The following is a 13,460-nucleotide window of genomic DNA, read 5'->3' on the forward strand; positions in this document are numbered from 1 at the left end:
GCGTCTTTGTTTTTTCTTTGTTTTTTCTCCTGTTAAATTCAGGTTAAAGGGACTGTAAACATAAATCTAACTCAGCCTGTAATATTAAAACTTTTAAAATTATGTTAAAATGATACATAGTATTCTTGTTACCTGCTTTAAACACTTAAATTTATCAGATAAAAGAGGCCAAAACTAGAGTCATGCTTATTAAGTTGATATACACTTGCAGTCTATTATGTACACACATATATAGATTATATGTGCTTTGTTGTTATGGTCTATGAAAAGCATTTAAACTGCTAGATGGGATAAATAGATTGAAACATTAATTGGCTTAAGAGTCCCTTTAACAAGTATTTTAAATATGTATAGGATAGGACAAGAAATGTGTTGTATTTAGGAACAAAACACTAATTTTGAGTGCATGCATGCATCACGTTTTAAAAAAACAAATTGTATCCTCCACATAAAAACTGTGATTTTATGTTTATTGATTTTTTTTTTTTTATTTTGTTTTAAGTTCAAGTTTTCTTCTGTTACCTTTCAATGAAATTGTAACTTCTCAATTGCCTCAGTTTGTACGCATCCCACCCAAAATCATGTTCTCACTTCCTGCATCTCTTTCACTCTTGCTAAAAGGCGTTTCAAACCTAGAGAAAATTCTTAACTCTTTTTGGAGAAAGCAGCCTCCTAACACACGATTTTTTTTAATGACGAGAGAACAGGCTGTTGTAAAATGTTAATTGGCTGACAAGGAAGAAACATCTGTCATTAATATAATTTTGTTGTGATCATCATGTGGACACCAAAATATGTTTGTACCTACAATGGTGACACCATATAAAGAACATGCATTCAAAAACCTTTTTAAAAAAAAACAAATGCATGCAATAATTTTTTTGAAACTGACTGAATAATTTCTTTCTTAACTGCTTTATCTGATTGTCCTTTTAGCAAAAAAAAAAAGATCATGAATCTAAAAGTGTTTGCTAATGTTTTTCTCTTGTTTTCTTTTCCTTTGAATCTCCATTTCATAGACATGCTATCATTATAACGGCGATAAATTACTGGGGGCTGCTCGTAGCGATGGGTAATTTATCGTTCTCATTATCCAACGGGCAAATAATCCGTCTCTTTCTCTAGGCGTGATTATTTCTCATCACTCTTCTTTTTTCCTTTTGTCTCTCTCTCTCTCTCTCTCTCTCTCTCTCTCTCTCTCTCTCTCTCTCTCTCTCTCTCTCTCTCTCTCTCTCTCTCTGAGAGTGTGCATGTCTCAGGTTCAATATGGCTGTATTTATGTAGCATTTTTGTCCTGCAGGTCGACAACTCACTATCTTCAACAGCCAGACCACCATTAAGATCGGAGGTTGGGACAACGGGGGTAGTCGGTCTTTTCAGGGCCAGATGTCCGGTCTATACTACAATGGTCTGAAGGTCTTCAACATGGCAGTAGAGGGAGATCCTAACATTCGTATTGAGGGCAGCGTGCGTCTGGTGGGCGAATCACCCTCGTCCATCACACCACAATCCAGCGCCACCGTCAATCGTTCAGAAACCTCCACCTCCTCCATGCTGGACATTGCCATCACCACAGCCTCCAGCCGGAGGGTTAAACAGACCACACCCAGAGAACCTCAGCAGGTCAGAAACCTCAGCTTCACATCTCTGTTTTTTTTTGTTTGTTTGTTTGTTTGTTTGTTGGTTTGTTTTGGGTTTTTTCCCTTTCAGTTTTTGCATATGCTGGTTTGTGGTCTCTGGTCACTTGCACTAGAATAACCAATTTGTGATGCATTTGTGGTTTGATAACAGTATTTCTGGCTAAATTCCCAAAATGCTCCATTTAGGGGGAGAAAAGGAAATTGTAGGACTCATAGTCATGGCCAACAGACTTTAATGACTGTCATTGTAAACTAACCCTGTTGGACACAAAAGCATTTTAGAATTGCAGAACTGACAATAGCTTCTAGTCCCTCTCATATGAATGTAGAACAAACTACTATTGGCATTCACATTACTTAATACAGATTCATCACTGGCAGATTAGACGAGAATGACTTTATAGTCGATCAGAAATACAGTTTTGAGGCAGTGTGTGATTAAGCCTTTGTGTGGAGGGATGGTCGTCATAAAAAAAAAAAAATCATTTTAGGAGGTTGTTGTTGTTTTTGTTTGTGTATTGGTTCTCTCCTAAACATCATTATTGCAATTTTTGAGAGCCATTGTTAATATCCCAGTCATTTTGCTCTGCAAGGTACTCAGCCTGTATGTCCCAGTTTCCTTCTCTTTGGTGGTTTCTTTGGAATGCTTTATCTATTCATTCTGAAAGTGCTGCTCTGAACATAAATACATATTATTTACAACACATAACAGTAAGAGGAAAAAATGAGAGAAATTACATCCCACAGTCTTGGAACATGAGCATTAGTGGATTAAGTGGCTCAGTCAAGCATCACACTTGGCAGGATGCTTTTCTGTTTGGAGAGTGGCTTTCATGCAGACACGGGCACACAGATGGGCAGGATCCATTTGGGTCAGTGAAAATGAGCAAAGGGCTCTTACCTTTAGAAGTCACTCTTGTGTGTGGTGTCAGAGTCAGACAATGACGTGTGTCTGTGTGTGTGCGCGCGTGTTTGTGTGTGTGTGTGCGCGTATATGTGTCTGCGCGTGTGTGTGTGTGTGTGTGTGTGTCTGGGGATGACTTCTTTAAGTGCTGTTGTCATAAATCAAGAGATTCTGATGCATGGCCAGCAGTGTCTTACTGACTGCCTGTTCACAGGAGTAAGTGAAAAGGGAGTAGGTGGTAGAGATGGGGTAAGCGAGCGATGAACACTACACAGGCACTTAAATTGCTCTGCAGGCACATTCCCTGCAGTGATTGCATGTTTTGGAACAAAGGGAAATGATTTTTGGTGGAGCTCTGAGCATTGACTCGCTTTCATGGCAAACTGAGTGGACTAGGTCAGACCCTATGTCTTGCCTTGAGGGTACATGCTCCAGGCTTGAAGGAGATTTCTAGGTTCCGCATGAACAAAAGTCAAAGAATCTAAGATGGTATTAGGTGACCTTCTCACTGCCTGATATTCACTTATAATGACAGATATTGTGCTTTTATCTGAGCTCTAAAGGCTTCATTCAATGCTTTATTTTCTAGGTTAGTGCCAGCCTTTGAGGCTTATTGTATGGAGCAAGTGCCAGGCACATTACATTGCCAAGAGCATAGGAAAAAAAAAAAAAAAACTGAGAGGAATTGTATAGTATGAGGAATGGTATAACAGATAGTGTCTACTCTCAAGCTAAGTCTACTCCAATCACCTTAATATTCAGTATGGCTCTGCTTTCCTTATAGCCAAGATTTATTAATGTGTAACGTGGTGAGCAGGTTGGGAAGTAGTGGAAGGACTCCAATCAGATGATGTTTTAATTGTCAACATCTTGAAGCACTGTTACAGTGGGCAATTAATAATTGAATAAAAATTCCCTCTGTGAAACAATTGCAATGCTGTGCAATCATAACATGGCAAAAACAATAAAACAAAGGCATATAAACATTCTCATCACTGGAGAACAACAGGAGACCACAAGAGAGACGGCTCAGCGGGTAAGACTGGAATATAAATGGAGAGGACTCTTCACGGCTCAACTTGTCTTGCGAAAAAGAACTGGCCTGCATTTTTTTTTTTTTCCATTTGATTTTTGTACGTGATAGGCATATGACATTTTGATACTGGATAGAGCAGATCTGATTTCAGTTGCATGACATATGTGTGACAGGGCTTTAATGATGAATTTTGACAGTTTTTAAATATTAAATATATTTCAGCTGTCAAATTCACAAATATTGTCACGGTGTACATGGTCCGCTACTGGGTCAAGATGTTTCTTGGTCTTGTCAAAATTGGCATTTTTATTGCTGATGCTAAAAGTTGAGCTGGAGAAACAAAAAGGTCTTTTTTCTGAATTTGATTTTCTATAATGTGATTTTTTTAAAGAAAAGTCATTTATTTGATTTCCTAAGATTTGGTTGTTTTGTCATCTGCAGAGAGTGAGTTGTGAGCTGAATGAGGTTGACAGTTGCCATTGTAATTTGCCTGTTCCCTGTATTCTAATCACAATCATTTTGGCTTTAACTCTGCATTGGAAGCCATTGTGATATTATTGTGCAATTGTTGCATTTGACTCCACATGGAAACATTAGCATTGAATTCTGATATCTGCCCGTGGATGAATGCCCCAGTTCGCTTCAGCTGAGCACGAAGGCACAGTCACAGAAATAGACTCTGTCAGTGTCCATCCATGCACAGGGCTGTGTTCCCTCAGGAGGAAGGCTAACCATCCTCTTCCTCCTTTTAGCAAATTTGCGATTTGCCACACATCACATAAATATCATTTTTATTTGTAAGATTGCTATGCGTTCAAACTTAATCAAATCTCTTAATTCACAGAATAATTTCAAACTGTGGCTCAAATCCTGGTGATTTAACTGCAGCTTTTCCACTACAGCTGAGATGAACAGTGAGTGTTGATTGAAAGCACAGTGTTGCTCTCACGCACCTATTATTGTTTTTTTTTTTTTTTTCTTTTTTTTACCATTGTTGTTATAAGTGAGTGAATATGGAAGAATCATTTCCCACCTCACAAATGCTGACACAGGCTCATTACACGTTGCACTCTTTTATCTGCTCAGCATGCATAACACTTTAAAATGTATCATAAAATAGGAGCTTAACCTTTTTTTTCATTAATTAGGCTTATGTTGAACAAAGCACAAAGCACTTCCATTAGCATATTACAAAATGTTACAAACATTTTAATGAGGGCAATTTCTTTCCTTTTTCCAATACCCATTTCATGGTGGCACGGTCAGACAATTTCTTAACACATTTAACTGTTTTTATACAGACACACACGAACCTTAATGGAAACTTTTGCACTCCTTTTTAAGACTTGAGAGGATCGTGGCTAATGAGATGCAGCATTCTAAGAATACAAACTTTTCAGTTTGTCTCTCTGTTTCTCTGACTCTCTGATATTTTGAATGACTTCATCACTAACTTGGTAGTGTGTTCATTTCCTTGTGATTCTCCTTCACTCCTCCCAACAGGACATATTCTCTAAACTCAGCCCACGTCTCACACACAAGCAGCACCAACCCTCAGGCAGATACAAGCACTGAAATATTCAAGAAAGAGCGCAATAACAGAATATGAGAGTCAGGATTACATATTACATAGAGTTTGTTCCTCTGAACACATCAACACAGCTTTGATGTTTGATATTAACAAAATTCAGCTAAATTCCCCAAGGTTTCACACCAGTTACCCATTTATGTATCTGTATTTGTACAGTCATAAGCTAATGTAAGCTCCCGAGGGACATGTTTGACATTCATGGCCATGTAGCTGTGGGTACTTTAGAGATGCAATGCTTGTTTGTTTCCCTGGAACATCAGTGTGCATTTGTTCATGTTTACATGCGCAGGTTCCTATATGTTGCATAATTTGTATGCTGTGAAAATAACGTGGTTTTTAAAATATTTCATACATCAGCATTTGTTAGAAGCTTGACATGTCTTCTAGCTTTCAGTACAAGCTTCCTGCAACCCTTTGTAATTTGTGAAGAGCTGCTCCAACTTTGAACCTTTTTTTTCAAATGCAAAAGTTGTGTTTGGAAATGTGGAAATGCAAAGTCCATGCAGGTCAAGAGAACTGAATGAAGGAACTATGGTATCTCTGAGTCAATGGAAAATGCAACACCACTCTTGCAATTGTCAGTCCATACAAGAGCTGTAAACGGTGGATTGTGGTTCTTTTTTTTTTTTTTTTTTGGCAGACCATCAGCTGCATAAAGAACAGGGAGAAAATGGAAAAAGTATGTTCTTTACCTTACTTTACATTAACTAAAGGGTTTCCATCTCATAAAAGTATCTTGACACAGCTTCCCTGAACCAAGGTTGGTATGGGTTGCATCCCCTCTGTCTCTGTCTCATTTTTTGTTTGTTCGTTTGTTTGTTTGTTTTATTGTTCTTCTGAATAATCTTGGAGTTTGCATGTTCTGCCCGTGTCTGCATGGGTTTCCTCCCACACTCCAAAGACATGCAGGTTAGGTGAATTGGAGACACTAAATTGCCCCTAGGTATGAATGTGTGCGAGTGTGTTTGTCTGTGTGTCTGCCCTGCGATGGACTGGTGACCTGCCCAGGGTGTTTCCCCGCCTTGCACCCAATGAACGCTGGGATAGGCTCGAGCTACCCCCGCGACCCTAATTAGGTTAAGCGGCTTTGAAAGTGAGTGGGTGAGTGAGTGATCTTGAATAATCTGACTTATCTCTTGTCAAAGGTTGTGATACCAGATTTGAAAAGTATGCTAAGTACACAGAAATTCATTGAAAGTGGTTGGTAAAATCTGAATATTTAACGCACTAGCCACTGATTTGGTCATTATTTTATCTTCTTAACTACAATGTACAACCCCCTGGTTAAAAGAAAAAAACAAACAGTTGGTTAAGTGGTTTTCTTCTGTCTTAAGAACTGCTGTGTTGCCTTGTCCTTTGTCTGATAGAGTAATGGTGTTTCAGTGTTGGAGATGTGTCTGAAATGATACAGGAATTTTCCCTCTGGCAGTGGCTATCAACACCCACAGATGATTAGTTCTCATTGCTGCTCAGCTTTTGGAACTAATTAATGCTTTCAGTGACATACATTCTGATCCCAGGGTCACTCAGCTGACAAGACAGTGGTCCAGACAGATTACAGAGTAGTGAATGAAGCAGAGAGAGTTCAGTACTATCTCATGAGATTTAAATTAGGTTCCTTTCAAGCAAATGATCTTTTGCCAGATTATTATCAGCGTGTAATTTCTTAAATAGTACTAATTTAACACTGATTATTGCTGATACCGATACTCTGAAAGAATTCAATCAGATTGTTTGCTTCTTTTATTCGAGCGCTCTGATAGAGTACCCTTATACCAAATGTGGCACTTATTTTCTTTTTCTTTTTCACTGTCCTTTTCTCTTAAGGGAAATAACTTCCTCTGTTTTAGAGTAGCTGCCATGCTCTAATGAAGTGTCAAAACCCTGTGACAAACCTCCATCTCAGCCAATTAGGCCTTAATGCAGTACTGACAAAGTGCCTGGGCTTGCGACAAACGGGCCTGTCTCCAGAAGAACCTCTCCTTTCACTCGCTTCAGCATGTTCATTTGATTGGAGCGTCATTTTTCCCATAAAAATGCCCCCGTGTGTTTCCAAAGGAGAAACATGAATTGTATCAACATTTTTGCTCTCCAGCAGTTTGTCCCTTTAATTTTGTAATGGGAGACTAATTTGAGATCTCTTTTGCTGGGCTTTTGAGACACAAGGCTGTCTTTTTGCACCGCTTGACGGATGGGCTGGTTCCCTTTAAATAAATCCAGTGGCTCGCCAACACAGACATGAGTAATGGCGCCCAGAGATGCCAGCGGTACGACACTGAGCGATGAGGTTAGAAGATAAATAAGGCATGTGGCAAAAACACACTTGTTCCTCTGTCTCTATGGCCCATGGTTGTCAAGCGAAAAAGAAGTGGCAGTGCATACCTGCTAATGACAGGAGAGAGGCATGAGAGAGAGCTATGAGATCATCAGGTTTTAGCAGAGTAACTGACTACAATGAATGGAGAGACACAGATATTCAAATTAAACTAAATTAAAATATATATATATATATATATATATATACATACAACCTCTCATGTGATTGGTGAGGGAATAGAATATGAGTATGTTTCACATTCTTGGCAAAATGCAGTGATTTATGATTAATTAATTATCAAAATCGTTATTGATGCATATAATTACTGAAAGCTTAACATAAAGCTTTAAAGGTTCAGTAACATGTTGAGAAATGTATTGAGATTCATACAATTTAATACATGTGGGAGGGCAAAAGAGAGTCATGTCCAGCAGTTTTGTTTAAGGAGGGTGGAAATGTAACAGCCATGGTTTCAGAGGAAGAGGATGGGTCAGACTTGCTTAATTAAAACCCAGATCTAAGACATGCTGGCTTGTTTCTCATACTGACTGGGGTAGAAGCCAGCTCTGGGTATGACAGTGATTAATCCACTGACTCTGTACACTGTATTATCCAGTCTGGCTGGAGTGTGGATATTAATCACACAGGTGCTCCTCATCTGGGACTCTCTGAGTCTGTCCACACTGTCTGGACAGAGAAAGAGAGAGAGAGAGAGGAGAGAGATTGTGTGTTTATACGGCAGGATACGTGTGTAATGTACCCTCCACTTTGTCAAAATGGTGGCTTCCTTGCAAAACCACCTGGCAGTCCCAAAGAATCTCTATTTGTATCATCCCAAACAAAGCAGATAATTGGCGGAGACATCTGCGCTCTTCCACACTGTGATACTGTAGGTGCATGTCACATCAATTTTGCCGTCTGTATTGTCGCTGATTAGATATATCACACTTAATTACCACAACAAACAACTGCCAGCTTTGACACTTACTCAAATAAGCCTAAACTCTTTGTTATTTCTTCGACTAGACTTTAGGTTCAGACTCAAGCCAAAACATTTCAGGCACCTGCTGTTCAATCAGAAAAATTAACCTTTGCTAAGGTTTGTTTGTGTTAACCTTTTGCTTGTATAGTCACGTAAATTCCCTTTCACAAAAATGGAAAGAAAAAAAATTAAGAAAAATAAGAAAGAAGAAAAAGATGAAAAATGATAAGTTGCTACTTGGTTGATTTCTTGGTCAGATGACAACTTTTATGGAGTGGCAACATGCTAATTACTCATTTGTTGTGCTAGCAGTTTTGTGGTGATCTGACATGCCTCAGTTTGTGCTGCATATTGCACCCCAGTGCTTGGGGTTATCGTGACGATGTGGCCTTGATCATCTCCAGGCGATGTAAGTATATTAAGATATGGTAGTTCATATATTAAAAGGAAATTTAATCATTCATATACACTTGCACAGACCCTGCTGTTTAGCATGCGTGGCACTGAGACACGGTGGCACTTCCGTCTTATCTGTTGTGTGCACACAATCAAGGTGTAATTAATTTGCAATAATTACAGCTTTAGTGAGTCATTACTTTTAGAGTGACCCCCCTTTATTGCAAAGATGATGAGAGAAACCTTTCATTTCTCAGAGCCTCAGGTAGAGACCCGGACGTGTTTTTCGTACCACACACCCCAATTACTTCTCTTGCCACAGATCTTGACACACTCTGATGTGGGTTTTTTTGCACCATTAAAAACTATTAAACATGATTAAAGTCTATTAGACATGAGTTAGATATCAAGAGACTTCTGCAGAGAGTGAATTTGTGAGGCCTGTATCTTTATAGATAAACAATTTCCTTTACTCTATGGACTTTAGGCTTTTCACAGCATATATGTGTGTGTGTGTGTGTGTGTGTGTGTGTGTGTGTGTTTGCAAGTAATTATCAAAGAGGGAAGGGGGTTACTAATCGAAATGTATTAGCAACTGACTGAAATGTAGTATTTTAATATTATCTATTATGGTCTACTTAATTCTGTTCAGCTTTATGTAAAATATGGCACTTAATGGATTCAGACTGAAATGGTAAAAGCAGTAATTAAACAAGAGGGGAGAGGCGGGACATGAAAAATATACATGCATTTTTGCCTTTCATTTCCACAAGAAAAAAAAAAAAACAGTTCTTCGATGGCTCTGTCAAACTGTTTGAGTCTGAATTCTCCAGTACAGTCATTAAAAAGCAATAAACTGCATTATGCATAGAATTTATAATAAGATCTGACCCATATACACACTCTTTTTTTTTTTAGCTGTGCTCAGAATATACTGTGTAAACACTGAATTTTTAAAAAAAAAAATTGTCCTGCTTTATTCATACATTTGTTTAATTAACTGGCTTTTTAGTTTGTGATTTGCTGGACAACCTTATTCTCTTATTCCCCTTAAAAAGCATTTTGCTCATCGTTAGTGCCGTGTTTATTCACACTAAAAAATAACAAGTCTATATGGAGAAGACTGGTCAGTCCCCAGATTGATCTTTAAAACAAAATGATTATTTATTCTGACATTTAAGATACTGTGAGTTTTTGAAAGTATTTCATCATGAAGTCTGTTCATAGTTTTGAGCTCCTCCAATCAGTTCCTCAAAGCTACACTTATTAGTGGCTGTAGGCATGCTGTGAATCTGAAGTAACCAAGTTTGAAATTTGAGATATATCATCCAGGCAGAAGGGAAAGAAAAAAATGGATGAAAAAAGGGTGCTCTCACTTTTGGCTAGGTAATCAACCCCGCCCACTTGTAAATGTGAAAATCTGCAGGTGTTCGTGCTGCTCTCTCTAAAACAAACAGCAATGCCCAGTAACAGTACCTCACCAGATGGTCTTGTTCCAGTTGAGTTGGCTTGTGGTGACCGTGCCCCAGGTCTCTTCCCCCTAAAAACAGAGTCGTAGAGTTTTAGCCACCCACTGTTTTACAGAGACAGATTGAGATTTGACATACTGCCATCTACCTCAGGGAATGTCCTTGTAAGTCAAGCAGCTGCTTCAACCCACGGAAATTCATATGAACCCACAGCCCTTGTGAGTCATTGTTGATGCTAGCTGCATATGACTCCCAAATTGGCCTACTTTCCATCTAAAGCTTTGAAGTTTGCCCCTTGAAATGACCATTCTTGTAGACCAGATTGTCAGGATAAACACGAGCGCCATAATGAAAAGGTGTCGGTGTGGTTTTTTTGTTGTTGTTTTTTTTGTTTGTTTGTTTTTCACTTCCTTTGTGTAATCATTGCTCGAGGAATGTGTTAGCCGAAATATTCCACTGACAGGTATTGGAGTACCTGAAATACTCCATTATGAACCCGTAGATAAGGTGTACACATCAAAAAATTAGGTGTCCCACCCAGGTTAAGTTAGATACATATCAAAATAGAGAAAGATTTTGGCTAAAATCAATTGAAAAAGATGTAAAGAGTAATATTCACAAGATAAATGCGTTGTTGATGCATGGTCTCTACAGTACAGTTTTAAAACTACATTTTGAATGAGTGATGATGTATTGTACTCCTCAATGAAAATGACAAGAATATCTACATCCTGAATACAGTGCCCTGTGCTGAATTTTAATTAAAGCAGAAGATTAAAATGTCTTCGGTTGCCTAGGTTCCCTAAAAAGTTGTTTGTAAAAATTTGACTTTCATCAAGGGGACCTAATCCATAATGTGTTAACTGTCCTTTGTGTAGTAAGAGCTCCCTCCCTTAGAGAGGAAAGACATACACGGGCAACATATAACAAATCAAATTCGAGTATTTCGCACTAGAAACACGGGAAGGTAATCTGTTGCACTAGAAGCTTCCTGCTGACTCAGTGAGATTAAAATTTTCAGTGGTTGGTAGAATAGCAGTAGGCACAAAGCTGCATATTTAGCTCGATTTGACTGATAAATTGGGATTGTTTTCTCATAAAACTTTTCCTTTTTTCTCTCTCTCTCTCTCAAGGAAGTTTTTTTTGGTTGTTTTGTTTTTTTGTTTTGTTTTGTTTTTTTTTTTTTGTTCCCTGCCTTTCTGTTCATATCTTGCCTGAAGTTTGCTTAAAAACAAAACTAGTTTGTCTCTTATGGTGCTAGAATGTCTGCGTACTCTGGATGCAAGAGTGTCAGTGGGCCCTAAATAATAAATAGGGGTTACACCTTGCCATGAGAGTAAAAGTTACTGCACATCATGGTCATCATTCTTCTGTCTTGAATTTGACAACTTTTATATCACAAGCTGCCATTTGTATCTGTATGGTTAACATTGCGCTTCTGTCTAAGATGTCAGTGCATAAAGTCAATAAGCAAGCCTTTTCTTCCAACACTAACTGAAAATAAGATGTCCAATTAGGTTCATTGAGGAGCTAAATGATTTTTATCAACATTTTTGAAAGTGAAGTCATTTTTAAGCTATAAAAGGAAAAAAAAATCAATAAGTATAGCTTTCGCTTGGCAAAGAAGACCTTGGATTGGAAATCTTGAATGAAGCTTTTATTCTTACAAAACGCCCTTTTTTCTGCATTGCACCAAAGAGAAATCTAAACCCTTCTGTGAACTCTAAGCCCTTCAGTGCACTCTTAGAATTTCTTATTTCAAGAACAAAAAATATACATAAATAAAAAATAAAAAAATACATGGAATAATGACTTTGGATTGCTCTCTTGCTTCCTCAGGAGAGTTACTGACTTATTAGTTGCACCCAAGATCTCAGTTTACACAAAAAATGCTGTAAAAAAGGACATCAAACTGAATCAACAGAATCTTGATGCAAAGATTCTAAATTTCTCAAGGTCAAACAGAATCTCCCGTTCTTGAATAAAAGAGGCGGAGTTTTAGGTGCTGCCACAATGTCTTTGTCATAGGGAGACATTGGAGTGAAATTTTAGAAATCAGGGATTCTTAGTCTCGTCTTTTTCTTTTTTTGCAGCTTGCATTCTGCAACAGCAAATCCTTAACTTGTCTTTCTTTATGTGTTTCCCTAGAAACCAGAATGCTCTCAGCGAGCGTTTCTGTCTCCCTCACAAGTAGCAAGCACAGAGAATGGTCGACATGATTAAAAAGTTTGTCGGTAAAGTCTCATGTGTCAGATCTCAATGAAAACAGTCCAGAGTGTGAAGAGACTGTTCCACTTGGTTTACTGTGTGACAACCAATTCATATTAATGGGAAGTCCAAATCAATGTGTTAGGGGGGTAAAAAAAACACACACACACACACACACATCAAACCTCCCACTGATCATTTTCTCATTTGTCACATCCCCGAGTCCATACAGCCAATATATTGAAGTTAACTTATGCAATATGTCAGGGTATGAATATGGAAATTGCCGTACACTTAGAGGCGTACATTTGTCATGCACCGTGTGACAGGGCACAAAACAAACTGTTAATACTTCATTTTAGTGCAATTATAACTATTGCAGCTTAACATACATTTACTGCATGGTAAAAGTCGCAGAAAACTGAACTTACAAGTGTCATTTCAATCTAAGTCAACACTATGGAAAAAAAAAATCTAAAACAGGTCTCTTATAGTGCCAGAAGTAGTCTTTGTGTTATTGGCTGACAGGGATTAACGTGTGTGTATATAATGAAGTGCCCATAGCTTTGAGTAATGCTTGCTCGTTGACTGGAATGGAGATGCAAAGAGGTCAGGGTTTTGTCCTTTTTGTGTCATGGGAGGAGGACAGCCCTCCCGTGGCCGGCCCTTGCAATGTCAGATGAGTGTGGCTCCTCCTCCAGGTCTCAGGTGTGTGAGGGCCCCAGGCCAGGGCTACAGGGCTTAGGTGCTGCAAGGTCTGCTGGGGGCTACAGTGGCTCAGCATTGACGGATGGAGGTGGATGTGATGTCAGAGACCTGCGGTGGACCTGAGAGCAAGTCGGGCACTCCGAACGACAGGCCCGATCTATCACACTGTCCCCTTCAGGGGCTATGATGAAAACTGCCCTTTACACACA

The 13,460-nt window shown here is 38.7% G+C and overlaps 1 protein-coding gene across 16 annotated transcripts in view; it reads left to right on the forward strand.

Annotated features, from left to right (window-relative positions):
* Positions 1–13,460, forward strand: part of LOC115809138 (neurexin-1a-like) — a 226,294-nt gene that overhangs the window by 188,746 nt on the left and 24,088 nt on the right. For all 16 annotated transcript variants that reach the window (XM_030770669.1, XM_030770675.1, XM_030770680.1 and 13 more), the window contains one exon: positions 1,301–1,623. In XM_030770669.1, the coding sequence (XP_030626529.1) occupies positions 1,301–1,623 (323 nt within the window). The remainder of the gene's footprint in view (positions 1–1,300; positions 1,624–13,460) is intronic.

This window comes from Chanos chanos, chromosome 4 (assembly GCF_902362185.1).
Source record: "Chanos chanos chromosome 4, fChaCha1.1, whole genome shotgun sequence".
Taxonomy (NCBI): Eukaryota; Metazoa; Chordata; class Actinopteri; order Gonorynchiformes; family Chanidae; genus Chanos; species Chanos chanos.